Consider the following 27,806-nt stretch of genomic DNA (forward strand, 5'->3'; position numbering starts at 1 on the left):
ACATAGAGAAGCCTACATGTATACAGAACTACATAGAGAAGCCTACATGTATATAGAACTACATAGAGAAGCCTACATGTATATAGAACTACACAGAGAAGCCTACATGTATACAGAACTACATAGAGAAGCCTACATGTATACAGAACTACATAGAGAAGCCTACATGTATATAGAACTACATAGAGAAGCCTACATGTATATAGAACTACATAGAGAAGCCTACATGTATATAGAACTACATAGAGAAGCCTACATAGAGAAGAACTACATAGAGAAGTCTACATGTATACAGAACTACATAGAGAAGCATACATGTATATAGAACTACATAGAGAAGCCTACATGTATACAGAACTACATAGAGAAGCCTACATGTATACATAACTACACAGAGAAGCCTACATGTATATAGAACTACACAGAGAAGCCTACATGTATATAGAACTACACAGAGAAGCCTACATGTATATAGAACTACACAGAGAAGCCTACATGTATATAGAACTACATAGAGAAGTCTACATGTATACAGAACTACATAGAGAAGCCTACATGTATATAGAACTACACAGAGAAGCCTACATGTATATAGAACTACACAGAGAAGCCTACATGTATATAGAACTACATAGAGAAGCCTACATGTATACAGAACTACATAGAGAAGCCTACATGTATATAGAACTACACAGAGAAGCCTACATGTATATAGAACTAGATAGAGAAGCCTACATGTATACAGAACTACATAGAGAAGCCTACATGTATATAGAACTACATAGAGAAGCCTACATGTATATAGAACTACATAGAGAAGCCTACATGTATATAGAACTACATAGAGAAGCCTACATGTATATAGAACTACATAGAACTACATAGATAAGCCTACATGTATATAGAACTACATAGAACTACATAGATAAGCCTACATGTATATAGAACTACATAGAGAAGCCTACATGTATATAGAACTACATAGAGAAGCCTACATGTATATAGAACTATATAGAGAAGCCTACATGTATATAGAACTATATAGAGAAGCCTACATGTATATAGAACTATATAGAGAAGCCTACATGTATATAGAACTACATAGAGAAGCCTACATGTATATAGAACTACATAGAGAAGCCTACATGTATATAGAACTACATAGAGAAGCCTACATGTATATACAGTAGACTGCTGGTTCTTGGACTGACTACTAACATCAAGTCGACTCAACAGTGACCTCAGGTTGCTCTGCTCAATATACTGTACAGTATAATAATAGCACTGGTGTGTTTACTATTAGTATACTGCATGTGTGAGAAAGCATTTGACATGCTTTCCAGTAGTCCGTCCGTGTGTGTGTGTGTGTGTGTGTGTGTGTGTGTGTGTGTGTGTGTGTGTGTGTGTGTGTGTGTGTGAAATTGTATTCATGTGGGAGAAAATACAGCTGATCTTTCAACTTTCCCCAGATAAGCAAACGTGTGAAAAGAACATCGCCTGAGGTTGGAATGGACATGACAACCATACATCATGCTAATGAGCTGTTCTTTCAGCACAGCTGTAAAATTGAGACAATCCAGTTCTCAACAGGCCCGGAAATTAAGGCCTGGCCCTACCTGGGCCCTCAACAGCCCCAGGTGTCTTACTGGTTTATTTATACAGTGTCGTGGGCTTGTGGATCGGTGCCATTAACTCCACATCCGGGGGACCTGTGTCTCCCACTTCGCAGTTTACGGACCCCCAGCTGCAGATCAAGAGTGTGATTGTGGATCAGGATTGCTACTGTATTATACTATAAACCACTATACTGTATATTACGGTATCTTATTATTATACTATACCACTATATACTATCTAACACTATTGCTATGCCATATTATTATTATATATTATCTTACACAATTATATTTATACATTATTATTGTTGTTATTGCTACTACTTGTATCTCCCTATCTGTCTCTTCTCTCTCTCTGTCTGTCTTTCCCTCGACACAGTCGAGGCAGATGGCCGCCGGGTCTGTCTGACGTTTCTTCCAGTTAATTAAGGAGAAGTTTTTCGTTGCAGCGCAAACTTTCATGTAAAGTGTCTTGTGACAACTTGTTGTGAGTTGACACTTTAATCAAAATGGATTGAATTCAAGGAACAGATACAAGTTCAAACTGCCATCGTTTCCCCAATAAGGGACGGATCTGAACTTCAGCTCTTCCTTTCGAAGTTTCTCTTTTTTCTGTTCGTATATTGTATCGTTTGACTTTGTATCGTATCGTTTTGAAATGCAAATAATCGGTATCGAATCGTTTTGCAATGCAAATAATTGACTGTATCAATACTAAGCACTTGTATGCTGTATTTAGCAATTTTAAGAAGAAAAAAATGGTTTAATTACTTTTCCATTCCATATCGCTACACATGGTCTATCGATAAATGTGTGAATTCTCTGTGTTCATGTCAAGGTGCATGTTTGTCCATATGACTTCAAATATAATGCCCATGTATTGAGAAACACAGTTTACTTTATATCCATAATAATACATGTTTCCCGTACAAATATCCACATGTTTCACACATATTTCATGTCTTTGCTAAATAGTTACTGTATCGATTTTAAATCATTGAATCGTATCGCCATAATGAAACAATATCGTCCATGTATCGTATCGTCAACCATGTATCGTGATATGTATCGTATTGCTGTTAAAATGTATCACTACACCCCTATAAAACACGTATAGAAAACACTAGAAAACACATATAAAACACGTATAGAAAACAACAACAACAACAACATTGATAAAACAAAAAGTCTCAATAATCATAAAGCTATTGTGAGTTTGTTTTCCAGAAGGGTAGGTAAACGGCTCAATGCTTCCATAAAGCATTACGCATTTCTACTGTCAGCCATCACTATTACAGCACCACAGAGAGGTGAGAATGGGAGCAGCTGGAGGTGGTGAGAAGAGGAGGACAGTGGCAGAAAAGAAGCTGGAGACAAACAAAGAGCACCCAGATAAAAGAGCGAGGGAAGAGAGGTTAAGTGAGAGATGAGATTTCTTTTTAAAGCAGAGAGAGACAGAGAGAGAAAATAAAGGGATTGTAAGTGGAAGGGAGAAGATGGAGATCCTACCTTGGTTGCTCTCTAGAGAGTGAGAGTGTGTGTCAGAGTGTGTTCTCTGTTGCTGAAATGGGATGGCTTTTCAGAGAATGGGGAAGAATACAATATTTCACTTCTGTTCCCCAGTCTCTCAACACCCTGCTGCGCTATGCATACCAACGAACGACTACACTGGCAAATAGCCTGGCACACTGACTGACTGACTGACAGGCAAATAGCCTGGCACACTGACTGACTGACAGACAGGCAAATAGCCTGGCACACTGACTGACTGACAGACAGGCAAATAGCCTGGCACACTGACTGACTGACAGACAGGACTACACTGGCAAATAGCCTGGCACACTGACTGACTGACAGACAGGCAAATAGCCTGGCACACTGACTGACTGACAGACAGGCAAATAGCCTGGCACACTGACTGACTGACAGACAGGACTACACTGGCAAATAGCCTGGCACACTGACTGACTGACAGACAGGCAAATAGCCTGGCACACTGACTGACTGACTGACAGACAGGAAAATAGCCTGGCACACTGACTGACTGACAGACAGGACTAAACTGGCAAATAGCCTGGCACACTGACTGACTGACTGACACAGACACAGAGACAGACGGGATGGCAGGGACGATTCTTCCTCCACTACTGCCTGAACATTCTGTTTGACAGAGGAAGTGAGCATTGCTTTATTTAGCTCTGATTAAATCACTACCGAGAGAGAGAGAGAGAGAGAGAGTGAGAGAGAGAGAGAGAGAGAGAGAGAGAGAGAGAGAGAGAGAGAGAGAGAGAGAGAGAGAGAGAGAGAGAGGAAGCATGAGAAATGGAGTGACAGAAAGAAAGGAAGAGAATTGTGTGCCAATTCCCATTAAGAGAACACATTTAATGCCACGTTTATTATTATTATATGGCAAATGGCGTTGGGCATGTGGTGTAAGGGTTGAATAATGTTCCGCGGTCACAAGCGCGGAAGTGCTGACCAGATGTAACTCCTAACTTCGAAAGGAGTAAAGTCTTGACTGAAGGCTTGCCGAGTAGATGGGATTCCGGTTTTAGAGATGACAAGTTAAAACATAAGCTTAAGTTTAAAGTTAGATTTATATTCTTATAAAAAAAACTCAAATGTAATTTTTAATCCGTCAGAGAATAATGCTGGCACGAGGCCTTATAAAAGGAAGACGTGACATGTGGCAACATCAGGCTTCCAAGTTACAACGCTACTTCTGGGTTCGCCGCCAAATTAATTTTCAAATTTCTCCAAACACAGAACTGTATCCAGGGTGATAAAGAGCCCTCTGCTTCTTGTCGGGGTCCAATAATAACCCCCGTCAGGGTTGATTTCTCAACAATGACCTCTGCTCACCATTCCTCATACATTGCATAGTAATGTGTGGTCACTAAATCCCAAGGCATGTCTGGACTTGTCTCCTGGTACACCTCCTGGGAACCACAGATCTACATGAAGTTAATTGCATTAAATGGTAAATGGTGCATTTATATAGCGCCTTTATCCAAGGCGCTTTACATAGATTGTGCATTACATTCACCCATTCACACACACATTCATACACCGATGGTGGCGGAAGCCATGCAAGGTACCAACCAGCACATCGGGAGCAATTTGGGGTTCAGTGTCTTGCCCAAGGACACTTCGACATGTAGGCAGGATGATAGATAATTTTGAGGCAGGAGGAGCTGGGATTCGAACCGCCGACCCACGGATCATTGGACGACCTGCTCTACCTCCTGAGCCACAGTCGCATTCACGTGTTGTGTTTGTAACTTTGTATTACACAATACTGCACCTCATCTGAACTTTATTATATAGTCTTTAGGGCGTGCCTCGTGGAGATTATGCGCTCTACCAGTTTAGACACTTTAATCCCCCTTTGATACCACTTACACTTCAATTGAAAACAATTCAAAGTTCATCATGTGTTACCTTACCTAAATTGCTGTAGGTGGCGCTACAGGAACTGGATGCAGGAGAATTGGAGTGGTGGGAGTGGCTTCCATCCTCCTCTGGCTCCTCCTCACTGGCCACACCCACATCGCCTCCAAGCCCCTCCCCCAGGCACAGCCCAGCCTCCTGAGAGGACGACAGCTCCAGTTTGGCTGGTAGGGACGCCCCGCCCCCTCTGGCATCGCTGGTAACGATTGGCACGTGGCTGTAATTGAAAGGAGAGAGTGTGCGTTAAAAATGAATTAAATATTGTGCATCCCATGACCTCTTTTGTTTGTTTGTTTTTTTATTATTCTGTTTTTTCTGTTGATGTTTTTGTTTTATCGTATGCCTTGTTTGTCTTTTGTGTCTATTCAAAAATATAAAAAATAGAGTTAAAAAAAAAAATAATTAAATATTGAAATGGTTAATTACAGATATTTGTTCCAATTTCATTTATTTAGAAAATAAATTCTACTACTACTATTACTAATGTTCTAATTTTAATGTTTACCACTACTTGTGTATTGGTTTGTATTGATCATTTTTCATCCACTTTCTACTTGTTAGAATAAAGTACAATTCAACTTTAAAATGTTTTTTATTTCCCTGTTCCATTTCCCTCAGTCAGTGAATAGACAAGGTCAGTGATGATAGGGCAGCAGTGGTTCAGGGGTAGAGTGGCCGGTAGAGCAGCCGGATGGGAACCGTTAAGTTCCCAGTTCGATCCCGGGCTCCCCTAAACGGGGCCCTAAACCCCTAATTGGGGCCCTAAACCCATAATTGGAGCACTATACCCCTAATTGCTTCCGACGTGCAGGTTGGTGCCTTGCATGGTTTATGCCGCCATCGGTGTGTGAATGGGGGAATGTAATGCACAATCTACTGCATGTAAAGCACCTTGGATACAGGTGCTATATAAATGCACCATTTAGTAACGTTAATTCAGTCTCAAGATATCGGAGACAAGAATCTTATCAATAACACATTCATGTCTGACACATTATTACCACAGCCTACTTTCATCGCTAAAGTAAGCAATTATTTCACACACGCGAATTTATTGTTACACAACATACACACAAAAATGTATCTGCTTCCTTTAATTGGTAGAAACACTAAACCACAGGAGCCACACACACAAACAGACATATTAACAGTGAAACAGTATATTGTGATGTGCCTTGCCTGTTTGACCTTGCTATCTTATTGGATGAAAACACAACTTGACTGAAAAGAGTGCGCGCGCTCGCTCGCGCACACACACACACACACACACACACACACACACACACACACACACACACACACACACACACACACACACACACACACACACACACACACACACACACACACACACACACACACACACACACACACACACACACACACACACACACACACACACACACACAAAACTGTGTCAGTTCAACAATAGCTCACAGCTGACAAGAGTTTGTATTTCTCACCAACCTGAACACATAACACAAGATTCTTCTCAGAAAAATAAAGGATTATTTGTTGAACTCCATAATAACCACTGTGGTGTTGTGTCAGCACTGAGACATGGGTTAACGCATTAAAACCTGAGGCCGATTCTGAAAATCAGTAGTTCTCAAACCTTCTTTGTGCCAAGCCCCAGAAGAGAGGTTTTGTGTTAAAAAAGATTATTCTGAATTTTACGCTATCAAGATCTTTCTAAAAATTGCACATTTACAAGCTTGCAGAGTGGCCACTGTGAGCTTGTACGTATATCTTCTATTTTTGAGAACTACTGTTCTAAATCTCAAGAGTTTTCTGAAAAACCCATGTACCTATATATTGTACAGTATATACAGTAGATAGAAATCTAAAATGTCCTGGTTTTAACGGATTAAGCTTTGCTGGAATCACAAGGTGAACTGTTAAACCACATTCTAGCTTTGCTGGAATCACAAGGTGAACTCACTGTTAAACCACATTCTATAGTTGAAAGTAACTCATGTGCAGCAACATCCAAATATGATAAAAGCGATGAAGAGACTATAACTATATAAATTAGCACCTTTAGTATGAGGCCAAGAGCACCACAAGTATGCAAAACCCAAGGTTGTGTTTTGCAGAGAGGGGCCTCCTTCTTCAGAGAACATTTGCATGCTTTGAAGAAGGTCAGAAGAGCTGGCATGAGTATGTTCCTAACAGGAGGAAACAAGAGTACAACAATCTCCATTCTCCACACAGAAAAAGGGCTCGGTCAAGTTCGAACCTTTTGCTGTGAGGCAAAATGGCAACAAAGCGAAGCACTTCACCCCAAAGGCAAATACTGAGAGATTTAAACTCCATTAGGGGCGCCGGATGAAATATGGGGGATGGGGTGGGTGTGCGGGTCTACCTGCTGGGTAGTACTGACACACCTCCAACTGTGCTTTTGAGTGTTTGGCAGTAAAGTCAACTTTACATTTGATTCACTAAGTAAAATATTAAAGTTTCAAAGCTTTTTGTGGTACCATACACCCTCTTGTTGATGCTGGGGCTTTTTTTTTATTTTTTATCTCTTGGTCACCTAGCTTTCATAAAGCTGAAAATAACTTCACTTGAGTTTCTAAGAAATGGTGAATAGAATTGGTGACATGAAATGACTAATATAAAGATTAGTCGTTCGTTACAGCTCATTTGTCATTTCCTTTTAAACAGGAAAACAAAAGGTCTGTTTAGTATGGGTGTAAGAGTCATAGGTGAGGTCATTGAGAGGTCATACTGGTTGTGATGGGCATGGCGGCCGCAACAGGGGAAGTGAGGTCATTAAACTTGTGGCTTCCAGAAAGGAGATAAAGTCCCAAATCAGTCAAAACATATTCAGGTGTGTGGCTCCGATCGAACTAATAATGACTGAAACGTTATGCTGTCCCTCTTCTTTATTCATACAATCACGTATTTCAGTGGTTCAGAAATGCAGACCCTTCATTGATTGACGACTAGAAATGAGGATGTACTGAAATAATAATAATAATGAATTGCATTTTTATAGTTTGCGCTCAAAGCGCTTTACAATGGTTAATTCATTCATACATTGGGAGGTGAAGCGGCGAACAGTCAACGCCAGCGTCCTCACTTCCCACATTCACACACCAATGGTGGCGAGCTCACACCGACCAACTCATTGGAGGCAATGTAGGGTTCAGTGTCTTGCCCAAGGACACTTCGACATGTGGACAGGAGGAGCCGGGATTCGAACCGCCGACCCAGGGATCATTGGACAACCTGCTCTACCTCCTGAGCCACAGCCGCCCACAGCTAAAATAAACAAAGTGCTTAAGCTATCAGATGATTAAAGAACTCTGAGACACTGCAGTCAGACGTGATGAATCCAAAGAAAAACTCAAACGTAAATCTACAATGGACACTTAAACGCTTAAATATAGCGAATTCATGCGGTCGCAACGGGTTCCTAACGACCAATCAAATGGGTTCAGATCTGAGCCAAGTCTCCTGAGGAGGCGTGTCTGAATAAGTCTCCGGACGTAAAAACAAACATTCATAAAATACAAAAAAACAACAACATTATGAGGTCACTGGTTGCTTGGCAATCCATTTGTTGAGGCCGAAGGTTTGTATTATATCATGTAGAGCAGTGGTTCCCAAAGTGGGGTCCGGGGACCCCCAGGGGTACTTGAGGGAGTTCCAGGGGGGACACAGCTAAATGATAATTTGTAACCAAATGGACCCTTATGGGTCTGTAACTCAGAGAGTGTACACTCTCAGAGTTAAACTAGAAAAAGTGCCCTTCTGGGCACAGGTCTCCACCAGGAGGATAGGATTGTGTGTGATGTTTGGCAAAATGTTTAGGAGTAATATATTATATAAACGTGTGTGTGTGTGTGTGTGTGTGTGTGTGTGTGTGTGTGTGTGTGCGCGGTGTGTCGCGACTTGGCCTGTTGTAGCGCCACCATGAGACTGTCAAGTGGCATTTCTTCCTCAGCCTAGTAGTGGGAATAGGCATGCACAGTTTCACCGCAATCGGACGCTGCGTTGCGGAGTTGTGGCAATTTGTACAAAACGGGTACAAAACGGGCTACTCCTGAAAACTTTAGAAGCCAATCGTAGGCAATCAGGATGGATAATTATGAGAAATCAAACAAATCACATGATCACATGACTATGGAGAGCATGTGTACCGATTTGCGTGAGATTTGGATAAAATCTGAAGGAGTAATATTAGAAAATGTGTTTTACATATGTCGGCCTCCTGGTGGCGCTATAAAGAGCAGATGTGAAAATTCCAGGCAAAGGTTTTTCCTTGGCCTCTAGGGAGTGTGCATACATGGTTTTACACAGATCGGTGCAGTTATAGGTAAAACACAAATCGGCCAGTTATAGCGCCACCATGAGGCTGAGTTGAAAATATTCAAGTGGCATTTCTTCCTCGACCGAGTGGGAATGTGCGTGCCAAATTTCACTGAAATCACACCATGTGTTCATGATTTGCAGCATTTTGTTTGAAACGGAGCACTCCTGCGAACTTTGGAAGCCAATCTTAGCCAATCAGGATGGAGTCTGAAAAATCTGAAAGACCCGTTTCGTTGAATGGCTCTAGAGAGACTGTGTACCAATTTGCGTAATGTTTGGACAAAATCTGTAGGTGTACTGTCAAAACATTAGTTTTGCACAAAGCGGCCTCCTGGTGGCGCTATAACAGGCCAATGTGAAAACTTTGGGGCAGAGGTTCAGCTCTGGCATTCAGGGAGTGTGTGTGCAGAGTATGGCTGCGATCAAGCCAACGGTACCAGAGATTAGCTGTTCACGGACGGACACACGGACGGACGGACGGACACACGGACGGACGGACGGAGTGCAAAACATACTCTCTCCCCATGCCTTCGGCCTGGTGGAGACAATTAACAGTGGTTTTACAATATAAATTGGAGTACCAGAGATATAGAGAGATGACTTCCGCACACCCGGTAGGTTTGTATATGCGACGAGGCATATACAATGTGAAAGGAGGGACACCCGCACACTGCCACTTGCTGGGTTCAGAGCATTTTATTAAAGCAACGTTTCGGTCTTGCGACCTTCCTCAGAGATAGAAATGCCATTAAATCGGGAGTCCGTGGCAAACTGGGGGGTCCTTGAAATTAATATGTTTCGGAATCACTGCTAGAGCCGTAAAAATCCTCCCCTATCGGGGTCACTGGCATATGTTTTCAAATGGGGGTCCGTGGCCTAATAAATGTTGATTTGGGGGTCCTTGACACGAAGAAGTTTGGGAACCACTGATGTAGAGGGGGAAAGATTCATACAATGTGTTTCAGCTATGTGGAGGAAAACCAAATATTGACCTAGACCTGCCCTAAAAGAACAAACACCTGTACTCTAGCCCATTTTAGCTATCAAAAAATAGCAGACCTACAAGCTCGTAGCGCGCCACTCGGTGGCGCGCTATGAGCTTGTAGATCTGCTATTTTTCAATAGCTAAAGCATAACATAATGCTAACACCAAAAGGGGTTCCCGCCCAAAATGGGCTAGGCACCAGTAGGAACTACTGTATTATTTCAGTTTATGTCAAAACTATGATCACTATATATACTCCACACATCAACAAAAAAATGTCAACAAATACAATATCAAATTCATACGGTATAATATATTTGTGTAGCAATAGAAGTGTTTGAGAGAGTATAAGATGACTACGCCGATTTTCTCACTTTCAACATCTTAGAAGACAGAATTGAAATGTGCAGGAACAGGTAATGCCCCCAATTAGCCCCAACACTTAAAATTCAAGAACCACTTGAAATTCCAAAGGAGACACTTGATTTAGACACTTAGACACTTTAGCACTGTCTAAAACACAAACAACACAAACGTACTGTATACAACAGTATGCACACAAATATTCAGTCTTCACCTGCGTGATTACACATCCAACATTAACAAGTCCAGGCTTATATAATCCTATATGACCTACACCTCTGAGTGGAGGCGGAGGGAGAGAGCAGCAACATGAATCCAGTCTGCAACAGAAATGCTTCTGACACAATAAATACCTTTATGACTGCAGCACGCTTCCATGTCAGGACCGGACTTGTTCAGGTGGCACACAGTTGCGCGCGCGCGCGCGCACACACACACACACACACACACACACACACACACACACACACACACACACACACACACACACACACACACACACACACACACACACACACACACACACACACACACACACACACACACACACACACACACACACACACACACACACACACACACACACACACACACACACACACACACACACACACACACACACACACACACACACACACACACACACACACACACACACACACACACACACACACACACACTCCTTACAGCCCAGACACATTTAACTACTACAGATCCCCTACACATATTACCAGAATATTCAAATATTGATACATATATCCATACACATTCAATGACATATCCCATAAACCCCAGACGCACACAAGCGTCCATTCATAGTACATCTCACAACCAATCTCCAACAAGCTCTCTCCTCCCTGCTAAATCAACATGCCTGTGAATTCACCCAGCGAGTCAACCTGACGGAAAGACAGAGCCGCTGTTTGTGTATCGGCGAAGAGGCCTGGCCAGATTGCAGGTCTTCGCTAAGAGCAGGTCACTGAGAGGTGAAGAGAGAAGACTAAGGCCTACTATCTCTCTATTTGAAAAGCTTACCCGCTGTACTGACTCACACAGCTGCCCATGTCTAGTTGTCTGCCGCCCGAGTCTTCACACGTTTCACACAGCCGATCGGCTCACGTTCTTGGAAAGACCGCCGTCATTTGTTTGTTCTTCCTGTACTGTAGCTCGTTTGCGTTTTGAGGACGGTGCAGGTTATTTTCCTTCTCGCTTTTCCCCCCTCTGTGATCTAAGAGTTTACTCTCACCTGTCTAAAGGTGATGCGTGTCTGCCTGAGCCCCACATATACACGCCCACTCTTGGCCAATAACACTTCCCTTCAGTGGAGAGAAAAGAAAAGGGCGGAGTTAACACTTTGTTCTACAAATTGGTGGCAAAGATCAATAAGCTGGGAAGGTTTGAGTGACCGATCTGGTTGGAAGACATTCAACCACTGACCTAGCTACAGTACAGTGGTCATTTCCTCAACTAAAATTACGACAAAAAAATGTTTGTCGACTACCTTTTTTCACTGACAAAAACAAAATAAAAACTAAACTATGAAGACTAAAAAAAAATGTATGACTAAATATACTGTAAATTTCATCAACAACTAAAATGTCAGGGAGGGAGAACTAAAAGTCATTTTATATTTGGTGTTGTGCTCTGAAAATATCAGATCTAGAAGCTAACGTAGATCGGCTATTGTCAGCGTAAGTGTAAAATCATCCATTACGACATCATCAAGGCCAGCCAAAATACATATTTGTTGACAAAATCAACTGTACATTTAGTCGACTAAAACTAGACTAAACGGGTGATTTCCGCATGTCTGATCTTTGGTGTGTCGGATCTGTGTGTGTACCACCCCGAGCCCAAGACATGACCTGTGACTTTTAAGTACACAGGATGTAGTTAATGTTCCCTGACAGCATTCCTGTAGCTGAACTAGTGGGATCTCTCCACAGTGGAGTCACCAGCTCCTCAGAATGGGTAGAAATATGTGTCTTTTACTCAGAGAGTGTACAAATGGAACCAAATGGACCCATAAGGTTCCAACTCTCTTCAGGTTCAAATGGATACATGGACACTTCACTGTGTACTGTATGTCTGTCTGTGTGTGTGTCCAGAGGGGGTCTCCTGTGGGTGTGTGTGTGTGTGTGTGTGTGTGTGTGTGTGTTCTTGTATAATCGTATTGCAGTCGCATTCCAACACCTGAGAGGGTATTAAGAAAAAAAGAAAAATACTGCCTTTTTCCAAACTCATGCTAGATTTGAACTTGGTTCCAACATGAATGTACAATGTCTGACGTCATGAAGGGGGATTTCCCAAGCAAAACAACTGTGTATCTGTGCACAAGTTATAGTTACCTGCAAACTAAGTGCATCTCTGATAGTTCTATCTTTAATGTATTTGTCTGGAAAATGTATTTCTAAATTCTACTCCCACTGATGCATTTAAATGCAGCTCAGTGAAACCATGAAAAAGAAAACCTGGCATGGATATAAAGCCTTATTGCTGCTGCCTGGGAGGAACATATAGGTTTTTAAAGGTATTTGCTTTTGCATGTAGGGTCTAGATGTTGTTGCAATAACTCTAAATGTAATCAAACCAAAGCAAAACATTACAATTAGGGGTGCACAATTATCACTATTATTAGTATTTTGTTAGGTGTTTCAGTGCAGTTGCTTCTGGTCTTGATGTAGTGTTTGAGTGGTTTGGAGAGCATCTATGTTTTGTTGATGTTGTAAGTGTATTGTTCTGTGTCGACATGTTTAATGTATTGTTTTGTATGTACTGTATTCATTGTGTTGTGCCCGAGGACCCCCTCTAAAACGAGATGATACATCTCAAGGGGCTATCCTCTAAAGGAAATACAATTTCAATATATATAATTATGAAATTATGACCGATATTCGATCTCCGATTATTTACAGGGTCATATCTGCCGATACCGATTCTGACCGATTCCGATATTATACAGAGGACCACAATGGAAACAAGCCTAGGCCCTATAGGAGCTTGGCCCAAAGCCTGTTAATAAAGTATTCAATCAATCAATAAATAGCAAAATACTTTTCCAAGTGTCTGTTTTCACAACTGAATGACTGACTATTCCGATACTGTTATGGCATTTTTATGGCCAATATGGCCAATTCCGATTATGCTATTGATTAATCGTGCATCCCCAATTACAATAACACACACGTTCTGGAAAGGTTTGAGACCAAAACTATATTTTCTTACATCATGTGTATGTAAGGCAGCTATCCCATTCCAGTGCCTGTTAACACAAAAACTCATTCTACTAATAAAACTAATTTACTGACAGAATTGATTCAGTCTGTACTCTGTAGTCCCTTCCCTGCCATGGCCTTGCAGCCAGAATACCCCAAAATTCACCCCAATGAACCTGATGAAGCAATCAGCTAAGATAATGCTTCTGAAGGGTTAATATTGTAAGTGCGAGGTAGCGATGATTTAGTAATAGCCATTCTGTTCAAAAACCTCAATCTGAGAAAGGATTCAGAGAGATCTATAAATGACAGCATTCTTTATGAAATAATGTGGAATGTAGAAGGGAGTTCCAGCCGCGCCTCTAGCCTATAGCAGGCCAGTCTGGTGCATCTCAGGAGCCTCTAGCCTATAGCAGGCCAGTCTGGTGCATCTCAGGAGCCTCTAGCCTATAGCAGGCCAGTCTGGTGCATCTCAGGAGCAGGACAGATAACATGCGAACAAGAAGGCACTGGAGCAGCTCAGACGATTTAGGCCCTTATTGTATTATATCAGGGTGCTGGTAAAAAGTGACAACGTTTCGATGTGTAAGTTACATCTTCGTCAGGTCATAGCCCGAGGGGGCAACACAGTAAGGCTTAAGTACACACATGGTGCAGGGGGCAGGCCCTTAGTTAACCAATGTCCAAATGTGGAATGTTGTCTGTACTGTAGAAGTAGAGAATAATGAATACTTTTGCAATGGTCTCTTAATTCTTTTCCAGAGCTGGAATGTAATGAAGTACAGAATGTAGTGGAAGGAATGAGACCGAATGCAGTTCAGATGGAAGTGATTCTCCACTGTGTTCAGACTGCTAATGACGGACACTTTTACTGTTCAGGAAGTAAGGGCTCGTTAAAATAAGAAGGACACAGGAGGTGAAAAATGGGACACAGATCACACAGCTCGAAAGGTTGGTACATATGTACATACAGTACGTATATGAGAACATGCAATGACCAATACTCTTCCCCCGAACACAGGCCACGCCCGACAAAGCCGGATGGACCACAGTGGATTCAAACCCACAACCCACATCCGTGGTGGGCAGGGGACTTTACCACAACTAATACAATATCCACATCACATGAATCCACCACAGTTGGTACACAGCAGATGTTACAAGCACAGCCTCGTTAATTCACTATAAAACACGTTTCTGGTGATGCTTAAGATAACGTTCTGTGATGTCCTGGGACTCATCTGTGATGGAGGAGGGGTTGTTTCAACAGGTGGTCCCTGTTCTTCCTGTCGCTGGTAATTAAGAAACTGTATTAATATCCTGATTATAGAATCTGAATATTGCACACTACACTACACAGGATGTTCAAAATCCTAGAAATGGATAAATCAAACATTTTTATTATACTTCTTTTTTTCCTCCATCCTAATGCAGTACACACCATTATGATTTAGGAAGAGCACACACTGTGGGATTCTTTACCCAGTTGTCAGCTGTTGAACCCGAGTTGGCTGACCACATGGAAGCTAATTAATATATTCTGAATTAACGGCAAACTGGCGATCTAGGACCTAGATCCATTTACATCACATGGAGCAACACATTCACCTAGAGTCTAGGTTAATGTGTTGCTCCATGTGATGTAAATTGTGCTACAGCCCTGTCTTGTGCGTGAAAGTAGAAGATGCCCTTTGTGTGTTCCGGATTCCAGGCTGGTTGTCTTTGGTGGAGGAGCAGAAGACACAACAGACAGATACTGATGGTGTGTTCTGCGTTATGGTCATTCAGCGTATAATACAGGGGCCAATAGACTAAAGAGGAAAGACGTGGAATACAATTAAATCAATCTGACAAGAGTTGCCAGAATTCAGTTTAACCCATTTTGACCTGAGATCAGATTCTAAAAATGTCTTCTACATCCTGATCCAGTTTTATGAAAAAGCTATGTTTCTATGTCAGTCGTTCTTCGATTTTTCAAAAATAGCAGACCTACAAGCTTGTAGATCTGCTATTTTTCAATAGCTAAAGCATAACATAACATAACACCAAAAGGGGTTCCCGCCCAAAATGGGTTAAGACCGGATCACAAGAGCCTCTGACAGTCTCGCATTGATGAGAGCTCAAAAAACACTGTATTGATGATCACCTACGGACGGCTGCAATTCGACACTGGCCACCGTAATAAAAATCCCCCCACCCCTTTTTTCCCATACTGTACATGTTTTTCCCTTTTTTATTTCCTTTATATGATGATTTCCAGTTTTTTCATAAAAGTATTATTAGTATTAGTATATTTGTATGTCTTTAATTGTTATGATGAATTGAAAATGGTGGACCCTGATGTAAACAAGTCTTGTGTTTTTCATGGTTTTCGTCCACAAAGTAGCAGTTTTTGTATTGACTTGAGCTTTCGTTTGAAATGTACCCATTCTACATACTGTGAAATAACAAATTCAATCAATCAATCAATAAATCTAGGCCGGCCAAAATACATTTTAGTCAACAAAATCAACTGTAGATTTAGTCGACTAAAACTAAAACCTTTCACTGATTTCAGATGAATAAAATGTGACTATTACAAAAGACTACGAATAAAACTGTGTCAAGGTTTGCTGACCAAATCAACAGTGGTTTGGTGACGTACCTCATGACCTGGCTGAGGAGGTCGGGTCCCATGCTGAGAGGCGACGGCGTCCTGGCGGCGCCGACTGTAGCTCCACCTTCCTCTCCGCCCAGCAACGTGGTCTCCTTGCACTCCTCCACCCGCAGCTCTCCCTCACCGTCACCGGGGGCGCCGGCATCCGGCCTGTAGCTGAAGATGATGGTGGGCTTCTGGGTGGGGTCCTCCGGCTTGGCCTCGGTGAACCAGTGCTGCCGTTGGATGGGCGGGGGAGGCAGCATGTGGATGACCGTCCCGTCCAGCCCCACCAGCTTCCCCTTCTCCTTGTCCGTCTTCTCCCGCTGCTCGTCCTCGTCCTTTCGCCGGCGAAAGAAGCTCTTGAAGGAGATCCAGCGTTTGGGTTTGGTGGCCTCCGACGATGCTGCCCCGGCACTCCGCCTCCCCTCTGCGCCGCCGGCTGCGGCCGCCGGGCTGGTCTCTCCCTCCCCGGGCCTCGAGGGAGAGCTGGAGGGAGCAGAGGACTTGGAAGTCCAGTTGATGAAATGTCTCTGGAGGATGTTGGAGGCGTGGTAGGGCGAGGACGTGGATCTGGGAGGAGGGAAGGGAGCGCTAGGCTCTGCACACTTGGGGCTGGACGGAGGAGAGGCGACCGCAGAGGCAGAGCTCTGGGATTTGGGGAAGAGCTTGGAGGACGCCTCCTTCCTCCCGGGTTTGGACAGACAGCCATCGGTGGACACGGAGGAGGTGAAGAGGGACTTGGGACGGAACAGGGACTCCTTGGAGTCGTTGGGAGGGAGCGAGTACAGCTCCTCTTGCGCTGGGGAGGACGGAGGCTCCTCCGGAGGGGACTGGGGGGGCTGGATGGAGGCCACGATCTGAGACAGAACCGCACTGGCCTCCTCCCTGTGGCTTAACCCGGTTCCAAAGGAGAAGGAGTAGTCGGTACCAGTGCTACTGCCTTTACTGGACAGGGTGTCTCCGCCGCCTAACATCTTATGGGAGCAGGGTGGAACAGCAGCAGCAGCAGTGGCTGCGGGGCTGATTTTGGGCAGGCTTGCAGTGAATGGGAGGAGAGCAGCAACGGGGGTGCTGCTGCCCGGAGTGGACGGAGAGACAGGGCCGACGGCGGAGCTCATTATAGTGCTGGACACGGTCCCAGAATCCGTAGTGGTTTTCGAATGGAGGGAGTGTAGATTCTGGTTCTTCGAGGCCATGTCGGGCGTAGCTCTCGCTTCGTCAAAAGAGGTTCTTTCTGACGTCCCTCGACCAGACAGGGTTTTCTCCGTCGATGAGGACTGGACGCTGTCCGTAGAGCCGATCTCTTCATACGTGTGGCTGACTACCCTACCGCTAGTTCCCCCTCCACCTGCCCCGGACCCAGACACCCCTTTGGGCTGGGGCAGCTCTCCACTGAGCCCCAGGAAGCTCTTGTACACAGCCAGATTGTCGTAGGCGCTGGGGTTGATGACGATTGGCACCTTGACGGCGTTCTTGGAACCCCGGTTGTAAGCGGGCTCGTCACGGATGATGATGGGGAACGGGGGCATGCCGGCGTTGTTGTAGCTGTTGAACTTGATCTCCGACAGGTTGGACGACTTCACCGGCACGGTCCTGGAGCACAAGGAAGCGGCGGAGCACAAGCCGGCGATGGGCGATGTGGGAGCCGATTTGTGGCTGCAGTGTCGCGGAGGGATGGCCGGGCCCGGGTGGGAACTGAACTGGACGCCCAGCTCCACTTTGGGGATCTTCTGGCGAGGGCTGGTGCTCGACGTCCACACCTCCTGGTAGCGGATGTTTCCTGATTTCTTGCGGGAATTGCCTGGCAGAGCAGCGTTGGATGTGGTGGTGGGTGACGTGGGTGAGATAGTCAAGGACAGGGGCATGGGGGAGACCGGTGAAAGAGGATGGGCAGAGGGGGAGGTGGGGAACGAAACGGGACTGCAGCGAATGGAGCAGGGGGTTTTGTGCTTAGGTGAAAAGAGTTCAAGAGGCGTCTCCTTTTTGTTGGCCATGGACGCAGACACGTCCACTACAGTGTAGGGCTTACAGATCAGAGGTTTCTCCAGGTTGACGACGCGATACGGCTTGGCTTGCTCCTCCGTGGGACTGAAGCTGATGGTCACTGGCTGACCAGGGAGAGCCTGAGGCATGGGCGCTCCGTCCCTGCCGTCCTGCTCCTCCAACCGGATGGCCAGGACGGCCTTGTGCGTCTCCAACACCTTCGTTGGACTCTGTGGTGTCGGGGGCTCTGGTTCCTTCTTTGCCGCCGTGGCAGAGGGCAGAGGCAATGCTTTGGAAGCAGACGAGGAGGACGGGGAGTGTAGGCCGTTCATCAAGCCACAGGGGGCGCTACTCCCGCTGCTGGAGGTAGTATGGGAGTCTTCCGGGAGTGAGGAGGAAGACTCCGGAGAGATGACGGATTCCGAGTGAGAGAGGAAGCCCATGGCGGGTCCGTAGGGGAGGGCGAGCAGGGCTCCGTTGGAGCCCACGGGAGACGGGTATCCGTTGAGGATCTCGTCGTAGCTGTCGTCGTAGTCCACGGCGCAGAGCCGCTGCAGCGAGCGGTTGCGCAGCGGCACCGTGTTCCACTTGTCCTTTGCCACCGCACACGGCCCCGGCGACAGGGTGGCGGCCCGGAAGTTGGAGAAGCGCGGCTGGCCGCGCATGCGGATCTCCATGGCGAGTAGCTCTTCGTCGCTCTCGTCCCAGCTCTCGTGCTCGTCCTCATCGTCCCCGTCACTCTCTTCTTCGTCCTCATCATCCTCCTCCTCCTCCTCGTCGTCTTCTTCTTCTTCACTGGTGAACTCTGGGTAGCAGAAGCGACCTCCTTCGGCGCTGATCACCTTTGCGCTGTCGCTTAGTGACACACGTTTGTGGGCGGCGCCGCCCACTTCCCCTCCCCCGCCAATCCCCATAGCCAGGCAGCTGGAGGCCGGGAGGCCTCTCTCTAAGGAGCGCCGGTACGACGTGTTGATCCGACCGAAGAACAGGTCCCTGGAGTCGGAAAGAGGGCCCGGGACCAGTCCGGCGATTTCCTTCAGAATGTCGGTCAGCCCGTTGTTGTTGTTGTTTCTGCTGGGGGCCCTTAATGGGCTCAGTGGTCCATAACCGTCCATCTCCCCTAAACCTCCTCTTAATGGGCTCAGTGGTCCATAACCGTCCATCTCCCCTAAACCTCCTCTTAATGGGCTCAGTGGTCCATAACAGTCCATCTCCCCTAAACCTCCTCTGCCGCTGCCTAAACCCACCTCCCCTTCGTTGTTGTTGTTCGGTCCCATGTTGTTGGGCCGTTTCTGGTTCAGCCCGTTCAGCTTCCAAACGTCCGTGAAGGGTGAAGACGACGAGCTCTTCCCCGCTTCCCCTCCTGCGGGCGCGTCCTCCTGCGGAGGCGGCGACAGCTGCTGCTGCGGGAGGTTCCCCTCCGAGTCCAGCCCGGCGGCCGTCGAGCCAGGCAGCAGCATCATCGTGGGCTTCACAGCGATGGTGGGCTTTTTGGCCACCGGGGGACGGAAGTGCGCCGAGCGGGCGGCTGACGAGGTGGGACCGGTCCCGGCTCTCTGGGTAGTGCTGCAGGTGAGGATAGGGTTGTTGTTGTTGGGCTTGGATCCAGGAGGAAGGTGGTTCTGGTTCTGGTGCAGCTGCAGGTGCATCGACGCCTGCGCCGGAGGCCTCTGCTCAGACGAAGACCTGCAGCCGGCCGTCTGCTGCCCCTGCAGGCGGTGCAGACTCTTGGGTTTGAAGCAGTTCTTGCACTCGCCGGGTTTCCACACGTGCTCCGTGAAGGTGCCACAGGCAGACATGGCTGCTGCCGCCCCGCTGAGGCCCTGCTGGGCTCAGTGGACAGGAGGAAACCCTGCCATGGAGCCACCCAGGGACACCGGAACGGACGCTTGTACTGGTTGTTGCAGCAAAACGCAGTTCCGTCTCTGGACACAGATGGACACCGGAGCTGGGAAAAGATGGACAAGAGGCAGACAGATCGACTGTTAGAATTCAACTGAAGAGAATGTAAAAATGTATTTTGTTTATAATATTTGCCCAGTTAGTGAAGTGTGTGAGAGAGAGTGTCTGGTCACACAAAAAAATACATGACAGTAAGTAAACATTTCAATTTGACAAACAACTCAAAACAGTACACTCACATACACACTAACATTGAGACATGCTCATATTCAAACTCACAGAGACACAATCATTTTAACTCATACTCTCACACACAATCAAAAACTTGAGAACACACGCATTGAAATTCATACAAAGATGCGCGCGCGCGCACGCACGCACGCACGCACGCACGCACGCACACACGCACACACGCACACACGCACACACGCACACACGCACACACACACACACACACACACACACACACACACACACACACACACACACACACACACACACACACACACACACACACACACACACACACACACAGTCAGTTCATCATCAGCTCTCACTGCTGGTTTGTATTTCTGGCCAATAGCAGAGCCGGTGCTTCACCACTAGATGGCAGTCACTCTTTATTTTACAGTCCACTTCCACTATAGGACAATGAGACCTAAACTTGGCTCAGATGACCCTACATGTCACCTCAACAACGTCCGTTCAACAACACAGATAGACAGGGATGCCTATATCCTACATTTAACCACTTAAACCCTATGCACTTTGTTGTACCTCAAATAGCTGATCTACAGGGTCGTTGAAATACAGTATATTCTCACACAAAGAGACAGGCACACATCCAATCTCAAGACTCAAACACCATTGCCTTGCGGGAATTTGTGACACATTGTGAGCATGCATATTGGCTATTTTAAAATAGACAATGTTTAAATACAGCTGAAGTGGTTAATGCATGTCTTGAAATAATGATCAAAATCTACAAAGTAACTGTAGTAACTCAAGTTTTCAACTAATTGTAGTGGAGTAAAAGTACAATATTTGAGATGTAGTGGAGTAGAAGTAAAAGTATTGAAAATTGGAAATTCTGTACCACAAGGTGTGTGTGTGTGTGTGTTGCATGTGTTGATGGCAACCGATGAACAGAGCTTCCAGACAGCCTGTATTGTTCCTGAACAGCCAGTTTTATGTGACACATGCTGCAGCTCCTTCTCCAATAGCAGTAAATCTCAAGCAGTATCTCCTAAATCCTGCCTCCCCGAGGAACACAATGGAAGTAAAAGTCTTCGGCTGTAGACAGATTTACCGACATCTGACTAAACAGCACGAGTCTTTCATTGGGGTTATGTTTCCAAAGGAAACAAGCGGAACATAATATATCAAGCTAGGATATTTAGAATAGATACTGTAGCAGGGCTATGACTTCAAATCAATATCGCCATTGTTTAAAACTTTCGGCTCGATTACGATTAATGAGCGATAATTGTTGTACACCACCACTGTACAACTTTAGTACACTGCTTGGTTGATTGTGATTGGTCAATCACCGAATTCAGCTGAAAAAATGACCACTGTCGGCCAGGGCGCTCGGGTGGTGCAGTGGTATAATCCCTGCCACCCACCACAGAGGTTGTTGGTTCGAATCCACCGTGGTGCATCCGACTTTGTCGGGGGGTCTATGCGAACACAACTGGCCCGTGTTCGGGGCCGGGGGAGGGATGCCGGGCGGTGGGGGTGGGGTGCACACGCAGATCCGACACACCAAAGGTCAGAAGCATGGGGACATGCGATGCGATGCGAAAATGCGATGGTCCGACATGCGCTGCTCCCGTGCTTGCGGTTATGGCTAGGTTAGGGATTGAGGTTTCGGATCAATGGTATGTCGGAACTAAAGCCTGTACCCGTGGGGGTGATATTTGTCACTGCTGCATGTATTCCTAGTTCCTACGGGCTGGAGGGGCGGTGAGTGTTGGAGGAGTAGGACGAAGGCTCTACGTGGCAGGTGAGTCAGCAGTGACAACACACACACAAACGTGTGTGGGGAGGAATCAATTGTAATAATGACTAAAAAGGGGGTAAAAGATAAGTGGCTACTCTAAATAAAAATAAAATAATAATAACTGCTGTCTAATCAAAGGATCAGAGCACCTGGCTCATATCAATCTGTGTCGCTGGATTTTGTGCCATTATCCAACGTGGCAACCGTGTAAACAAACACACAGTGTCATTTACAGCTAAACATTGCCCTCAATAATGTTTTAGAAAACATTTCCTATCTTTTCACTAAGAACTTCGAAGTTTACTTAAATCCCGATGAGAAACATTATGCCTGCCAAAATCTTTACTTTCACATTTTTGGCCTGGGCCGTGGCTCAGTGGTCCAGGCACCTTGGCTGGCAATCCAGTCTGGCAGTGTGCCGCGGGTTCGACTCCCGATCCCGACGGCGTTTACTGCATGTCTTCCCCCCCACCTCTCTCCCCATTTCCTGTCAGCCTACTGTCTGTCCATAAAAAATAAAATAAAGGCGAAAGCCACAAAAAAAAAAAAAGAGTTATACTTTCACATTTTTCCATTTGGTTTAACCAATTTGGGGCGGGAACCCTTTTTGGTGTTAGCATTATGTTATGCTTTAGCTATTGAAAAATAGCAGACCTACAAGCTCATAGCGCGCCACCGAGTGGCGCGCTACGAGCTTGTAGGTCTGCTATTTTTGAAAAATCGAAGAACGACTGACATAGAAACATAGCTTTTTCAGAAAACTGTCAGGATGTAGAAGACATTTTTAGAATCTGATCTCAGGTCAAAATGGGTTAAGATCAGGCCCTGTGGAATGCCAGATTTTCTTTTTCCTTTTTCATAAAAAAAATGCTATGCTAATTTAATGTTATATAAAACGTGTTTGTATTTCCTGACTTACATCATTCCATTTGACCCATCCACACATTCACAGCCATTAACAGAACATTCGTCCATAAAACGCCCCAGAGACAGAGAAACTAAATGATGAGCACACCCAACAAGCGTGCTGCTCACAGATCCAATAAAATGCAACACACAATAAAATGTGTGTACGACCGCATTTTCTAATAGCTCTGGACTGGAATACGTCAGGTGACCTCCGGCTAATCCGAGGTCAGCTGCAATCATTCACAATCATTCGTCCGATTGAAGCCCCCCCTGACATTTATTTCAGACATGTCTAGTATGTGAAGAGTCTGCCTGTGCTATTAACTCGAGGTTGCACGATGACAGACAGGCTCTCAGTCAAATCTGGTCACAATTATGAAAACAAGAAAATAGCAGATCAACAAGATCATATAACGTGTCACATTGTGAATCTGTGCCGCGTTATGAGCTTGTTGATCTGCAATATGGGGTAGGTAGGATGTTCATTTGAGGAAAAACACATTAACCCATTTTGGGCGGGAACCCCTTTTGGTGTTAGCATTATGTTAATGCTTTAGCTATTGAAAAATAGCAGATCTACAAGCTCATAGCGCGCCACCGAGTGACGCGCTACGAGCTTGTAGGTCTGCTATTTTTGAAAAATCCAAGAACCACTGACATAGAAACATAGCTTTTTCAGAAAACTGTCAGGATGTAGAAGACATTTTTAGAATCTGATCTCAGGTCAAAATGGGTTAAAAGATGACAAAAAATAGATACAAGGTTCCTGCCCGACATCAACGAATTACGGTCTCCATGGAAACAGCCACATGTGTCAGTCAGTCTGACTAACGGGGGGGGGGGGGGGGGGGGGGGGGGGGGTCACAGGGGTCCAGTCCGAAATAGAAGGAGGATATCGTCATGGCAACGCCCTGGGGCTCGTGTCCCCACCCTATTTGGGTCACAATAAAGGCCCTCGACTGAGAGAGGCTGTTGTGACGAGGGGGAAGATTTATACCGTGACACCACCACTCCACCCTGTGACATCCTGACAGGAAACGACAGTACATGCTGGTCTATATATGTTAGACCAGTGGGTCCTGACCTCTTGGATCAGCCCACGCTAGCGTGTCCAAAGCGTTGGCAGAACCACTCACATGACCACTTAACACAGCAGTATATCAGGCTGTTAAGTGGTCAGATCGGCGTGCGTTTATTTCATTTCATAATTGTACAAAATTATTGGAAAAACGTATAAAAGAAAGGTCAAACAGCCTGACTCGCTCCCTCGTAGGTTCATTCATCCTCATGAATACCCAGATCACAGGCTTCAGTTGGTCTGTTCAGGGAAAACGTTCCCAAGTTAACCCATTTTGACCTGAGATCAGATTCTAAAAATGTCTTCTACATCCTGACAGTTTTCTGAAAAAGCTATGTTTCTATGTCAGTCGTTCTTCGACTTTTCAAAAATAGCAGACCTACAAGCTCGTAGCGTGCCACTCGGTGGCGCGCTACGAGCTTGTAGATCTGCTATTTTTCAATAGCTAAAGCATAACATAATGTTAACACCAAAAGGGGTTCCCGCCCCAAAATGGGTTAAAGACACAATCAAGTGATGAACAAAATGGCAGCGGAGACATGTCTGTTTCTCTAGGCGACTGACTTTACGTTCTTCATCTTTGCAAACAATGAAGTAAATAAGATCTACGGTATAGCTCTCCACTGTGGCGGAAAGCAGCTGTTGCCTAAACGTTGCTGTTGAATGGGCGATGGGTACACTGTCGCGTCAGGTCACAAGTTGTGGGGATAGTGTCGAGAGCTGACCGAGCAAGTACGGTTGGCTTTCGACTGTCGGATAGCAGCGGCCGCCTTGCTGTTGAAAAAGACATCAAGCCATAGGCTATTTTTAGTAGCCGTCTGTCTGTGTCGGCTCTCCGGCTCTCAGGTGCATTCAGCTACTTTCTTTCACACCTTCCAACCGACTGATCTCCTGCCTGTAGTATTTTATTATGTATTCTGTCAGTCTGTTTGGTGGAGAGCTACCGTTCTTTTTTCATAAAGGAAAACCACTGTCTACAGCAGGGGTGGGCAACTTTGACGATGGAGTGGGCCACTATATTTCCACACTCACTCCCTAGGGCCATATATTACTGTCGTAGCAAAAATAGCCGATCTACAAGCACAAAACGCGTCAAACGCTGCGACGCGTTTTGAGCTTGTAGATCGGCTATTTTTGCTATATTCGAATTCGAATATTATGTAATTTCAAATGCCTTTAATTATACTTGTGTTGAGCAATGAGCTACACATTTAGTAAGTATAGGGTCATGTTTGCATGTTGTGGAATTGTAACAGCTGAAACCAACATATCAGTATTCTGACATTAACCTGAGGGCCACATTAAGTGAAGGTGGGGGCCGCATGTGGCCCCCAGGCCGCCAGTTGCCCACCACTGGTCTACAGCGTAAAAAATAAATAAATCAGACTTAAAACCTCTTAAACCCCAGGGGGGTCCAGGGGGGGAAATAAAAAACATCAGAGTTGGAACCGGAGACCAATTGGTTCTCCATTTACCCGCTGAGAGCTGTTCCATGAGTTGGACAGCCGCTGCCCCCCCGGCGGGGGCAATTAAAGGTAGTGTACGTGATATCTTACGGTTCAAATCTCTAATAATTTGGTTTCCATCATCATTCTGATGGTTAATGACCTAGTTTATCCGCTGCTTGCCATAACGTCGGGCTGTGATTAAACGTGCAGGTTTTGGAAAAAAAGGAGAGTAATCCAAATAAGACGCTTAGTATGGCAGCCTAAATAAATAGCAAGATTTGAGCATGAATCTAGATGTGTTAATCAGGTCATGCTTAAATGAGATTAATACCAGAGTGATTAACCCATTTTGACCTGAGATCAGATTCTAAAAATGTCTTCTACATCCTGACAGTTTTCGGAAAAAGCTATGTTTCTATGTCAGTCGTTCTTCGATTTTTCAAAAATAGCAGACCTACAAGCTCGTAGCGCGCCACTCGGTGGCGCGCTATGAGCTTGTAGATCTGATATTTTTCAATAGCTAAAGCATAACGTAATGCTAACACCAAAAGGGGTTCCCGCCCAAAATGGGTTAAGACAATCAGTGGAGTTTACACAACCATTTCTTATAATCATGCGCTGGTAACAAACTGAGCATTGCCTAAATCAAAAAGGATTTGAGGTTGAATAATTAAGTCAAATTTTGATTATAAAAACGAGGATGGAGTCAACACACACAAGCGCTACTGAGAGACTATTTAAATAGTGAGCTAACAGGATAGCACCAGGACATGAACACTGACAGTAATCCACAAATGGATTAAAGCTGAGGTAAACGCTTCAAAACTTACAAACTTTACAGTACAACACTTCGAAATGTGGATGTGTACAATACATGAATGACAGAGAGAGAGTGTTTGTGTGTGTGTATCTACACAGTATGTGAGAGAGAGAGTGCATATGTGTGATTGATTATGTGTGGGTGTGAGAGACAGGGGGGTTACGACTCCGAGCTGTGTGTCTTATCATGACATGGTGCCGATGTTGTTTGTCTCCATTTCCACGACAGAAAAACACAAACTATTTGCGTACTCGTTATTCCCCTGTCTTGGTCTGACAGCAAAGCTAAGATTCATATTTAAGACTTTGTTTTTGTCACGGCTGCAGAGAGAGAGAGAGAGAGAGAGAGAGAGAGAGAGAGAGAGAGAGAGAGAGAGAGAGAGAGAGAGTACGGCTGCACAAATACTTTCCAGCGAAGGACCGACAAGACGCACAGGGCTGTAAAGACGAGGATATTTATATTGGGTCATCAGGAGGACGCATATTCCTGCATTCCAGCTGGATGTTAAACACAGCTCAGTGAAATCATGATGGAAATGATTTAAAAAAAAAAAACTACACAGTGGAATGATGTAAGACTGTGTGGTTACCATGTGAACTCTGTGTATGTACTTTGTGTTTACATAATAAAATATACACCAAGACATTTGTCCAGTGTGTGTGTGTGTGTGTCAAATAAACGTGTGCTCCGATTCTTTCTGAACTCTAACCGAGGGATACTATGAAAAAGTTATATATCCTGTATTGTATAAAATAACAGCATTACGACAGATAATGCATTGAACTGACATCCTATACATTAAAATTGGCTGACTCGGACCATTGCCACGGCACTCTGACTGCGATTTGACATACGGTAACCACAATGATATGCCCATATATATGTCACTATGATGCAGCTATAAACGAACTCAATACACCCATATGTAGGCACGTCACTGTGGCTCAGACATAACCATAAACAGACCTGATACGCCCATATATAGGCATGTATGGAGATTGGAGATCTGGTTGTCCAGAGCCTCAGATCCATCCGCTATGTACATAATGGTCATGTGCATATTATACTGTAGGGGAC

The 27,806-nt window shown here is 45.1% G+C and overlaps 1 protein-coding gene across 2 annotated transcripts in view; it reads right to left on the reverse strand.

Moving 5' to 3' along the window:
• The window catches only part of peak1 (pseudopodium-enriched atypical kinase 1), a 170,224-nt gene that overhangs the window by 10,480 nt on the left and 131,938 nt on the right, over positions 1-27,806 (reverse strand). For both annotated transcript variants that reach the window (XM_079501321.1, XM_079501320.1), the window contains 2 exons: positions 16,594-20,518; positions 5,063-5,283 (listed from right to left, as the gene is read on the reverse strand). In XM_079501321.1, the coding sequence (XP_079357447.1) occupies positions 5,063-5,283; positions 16,594-20,369 (3,997 nt within the window). In that variant the 5' untranslated portion in view covers positions 20,370-20,518. The remainder of the gene's footprint in view (positions 1-5,062; positions 5,284-16,593; positions 20,519-27,806) is intronic.

The sequence above is a fragment of the Electrona antarctica genome, assembly GCF_951216825.1.
Source record: "Electrona antarctica genome assembly, chromosome: 5".
Lineage (NCBI taxonomy): Eukaryota > Metazoa > Chordata > Actinopteri > Myctophiformes > Myctophidae > Electrona > Electrona antarctica.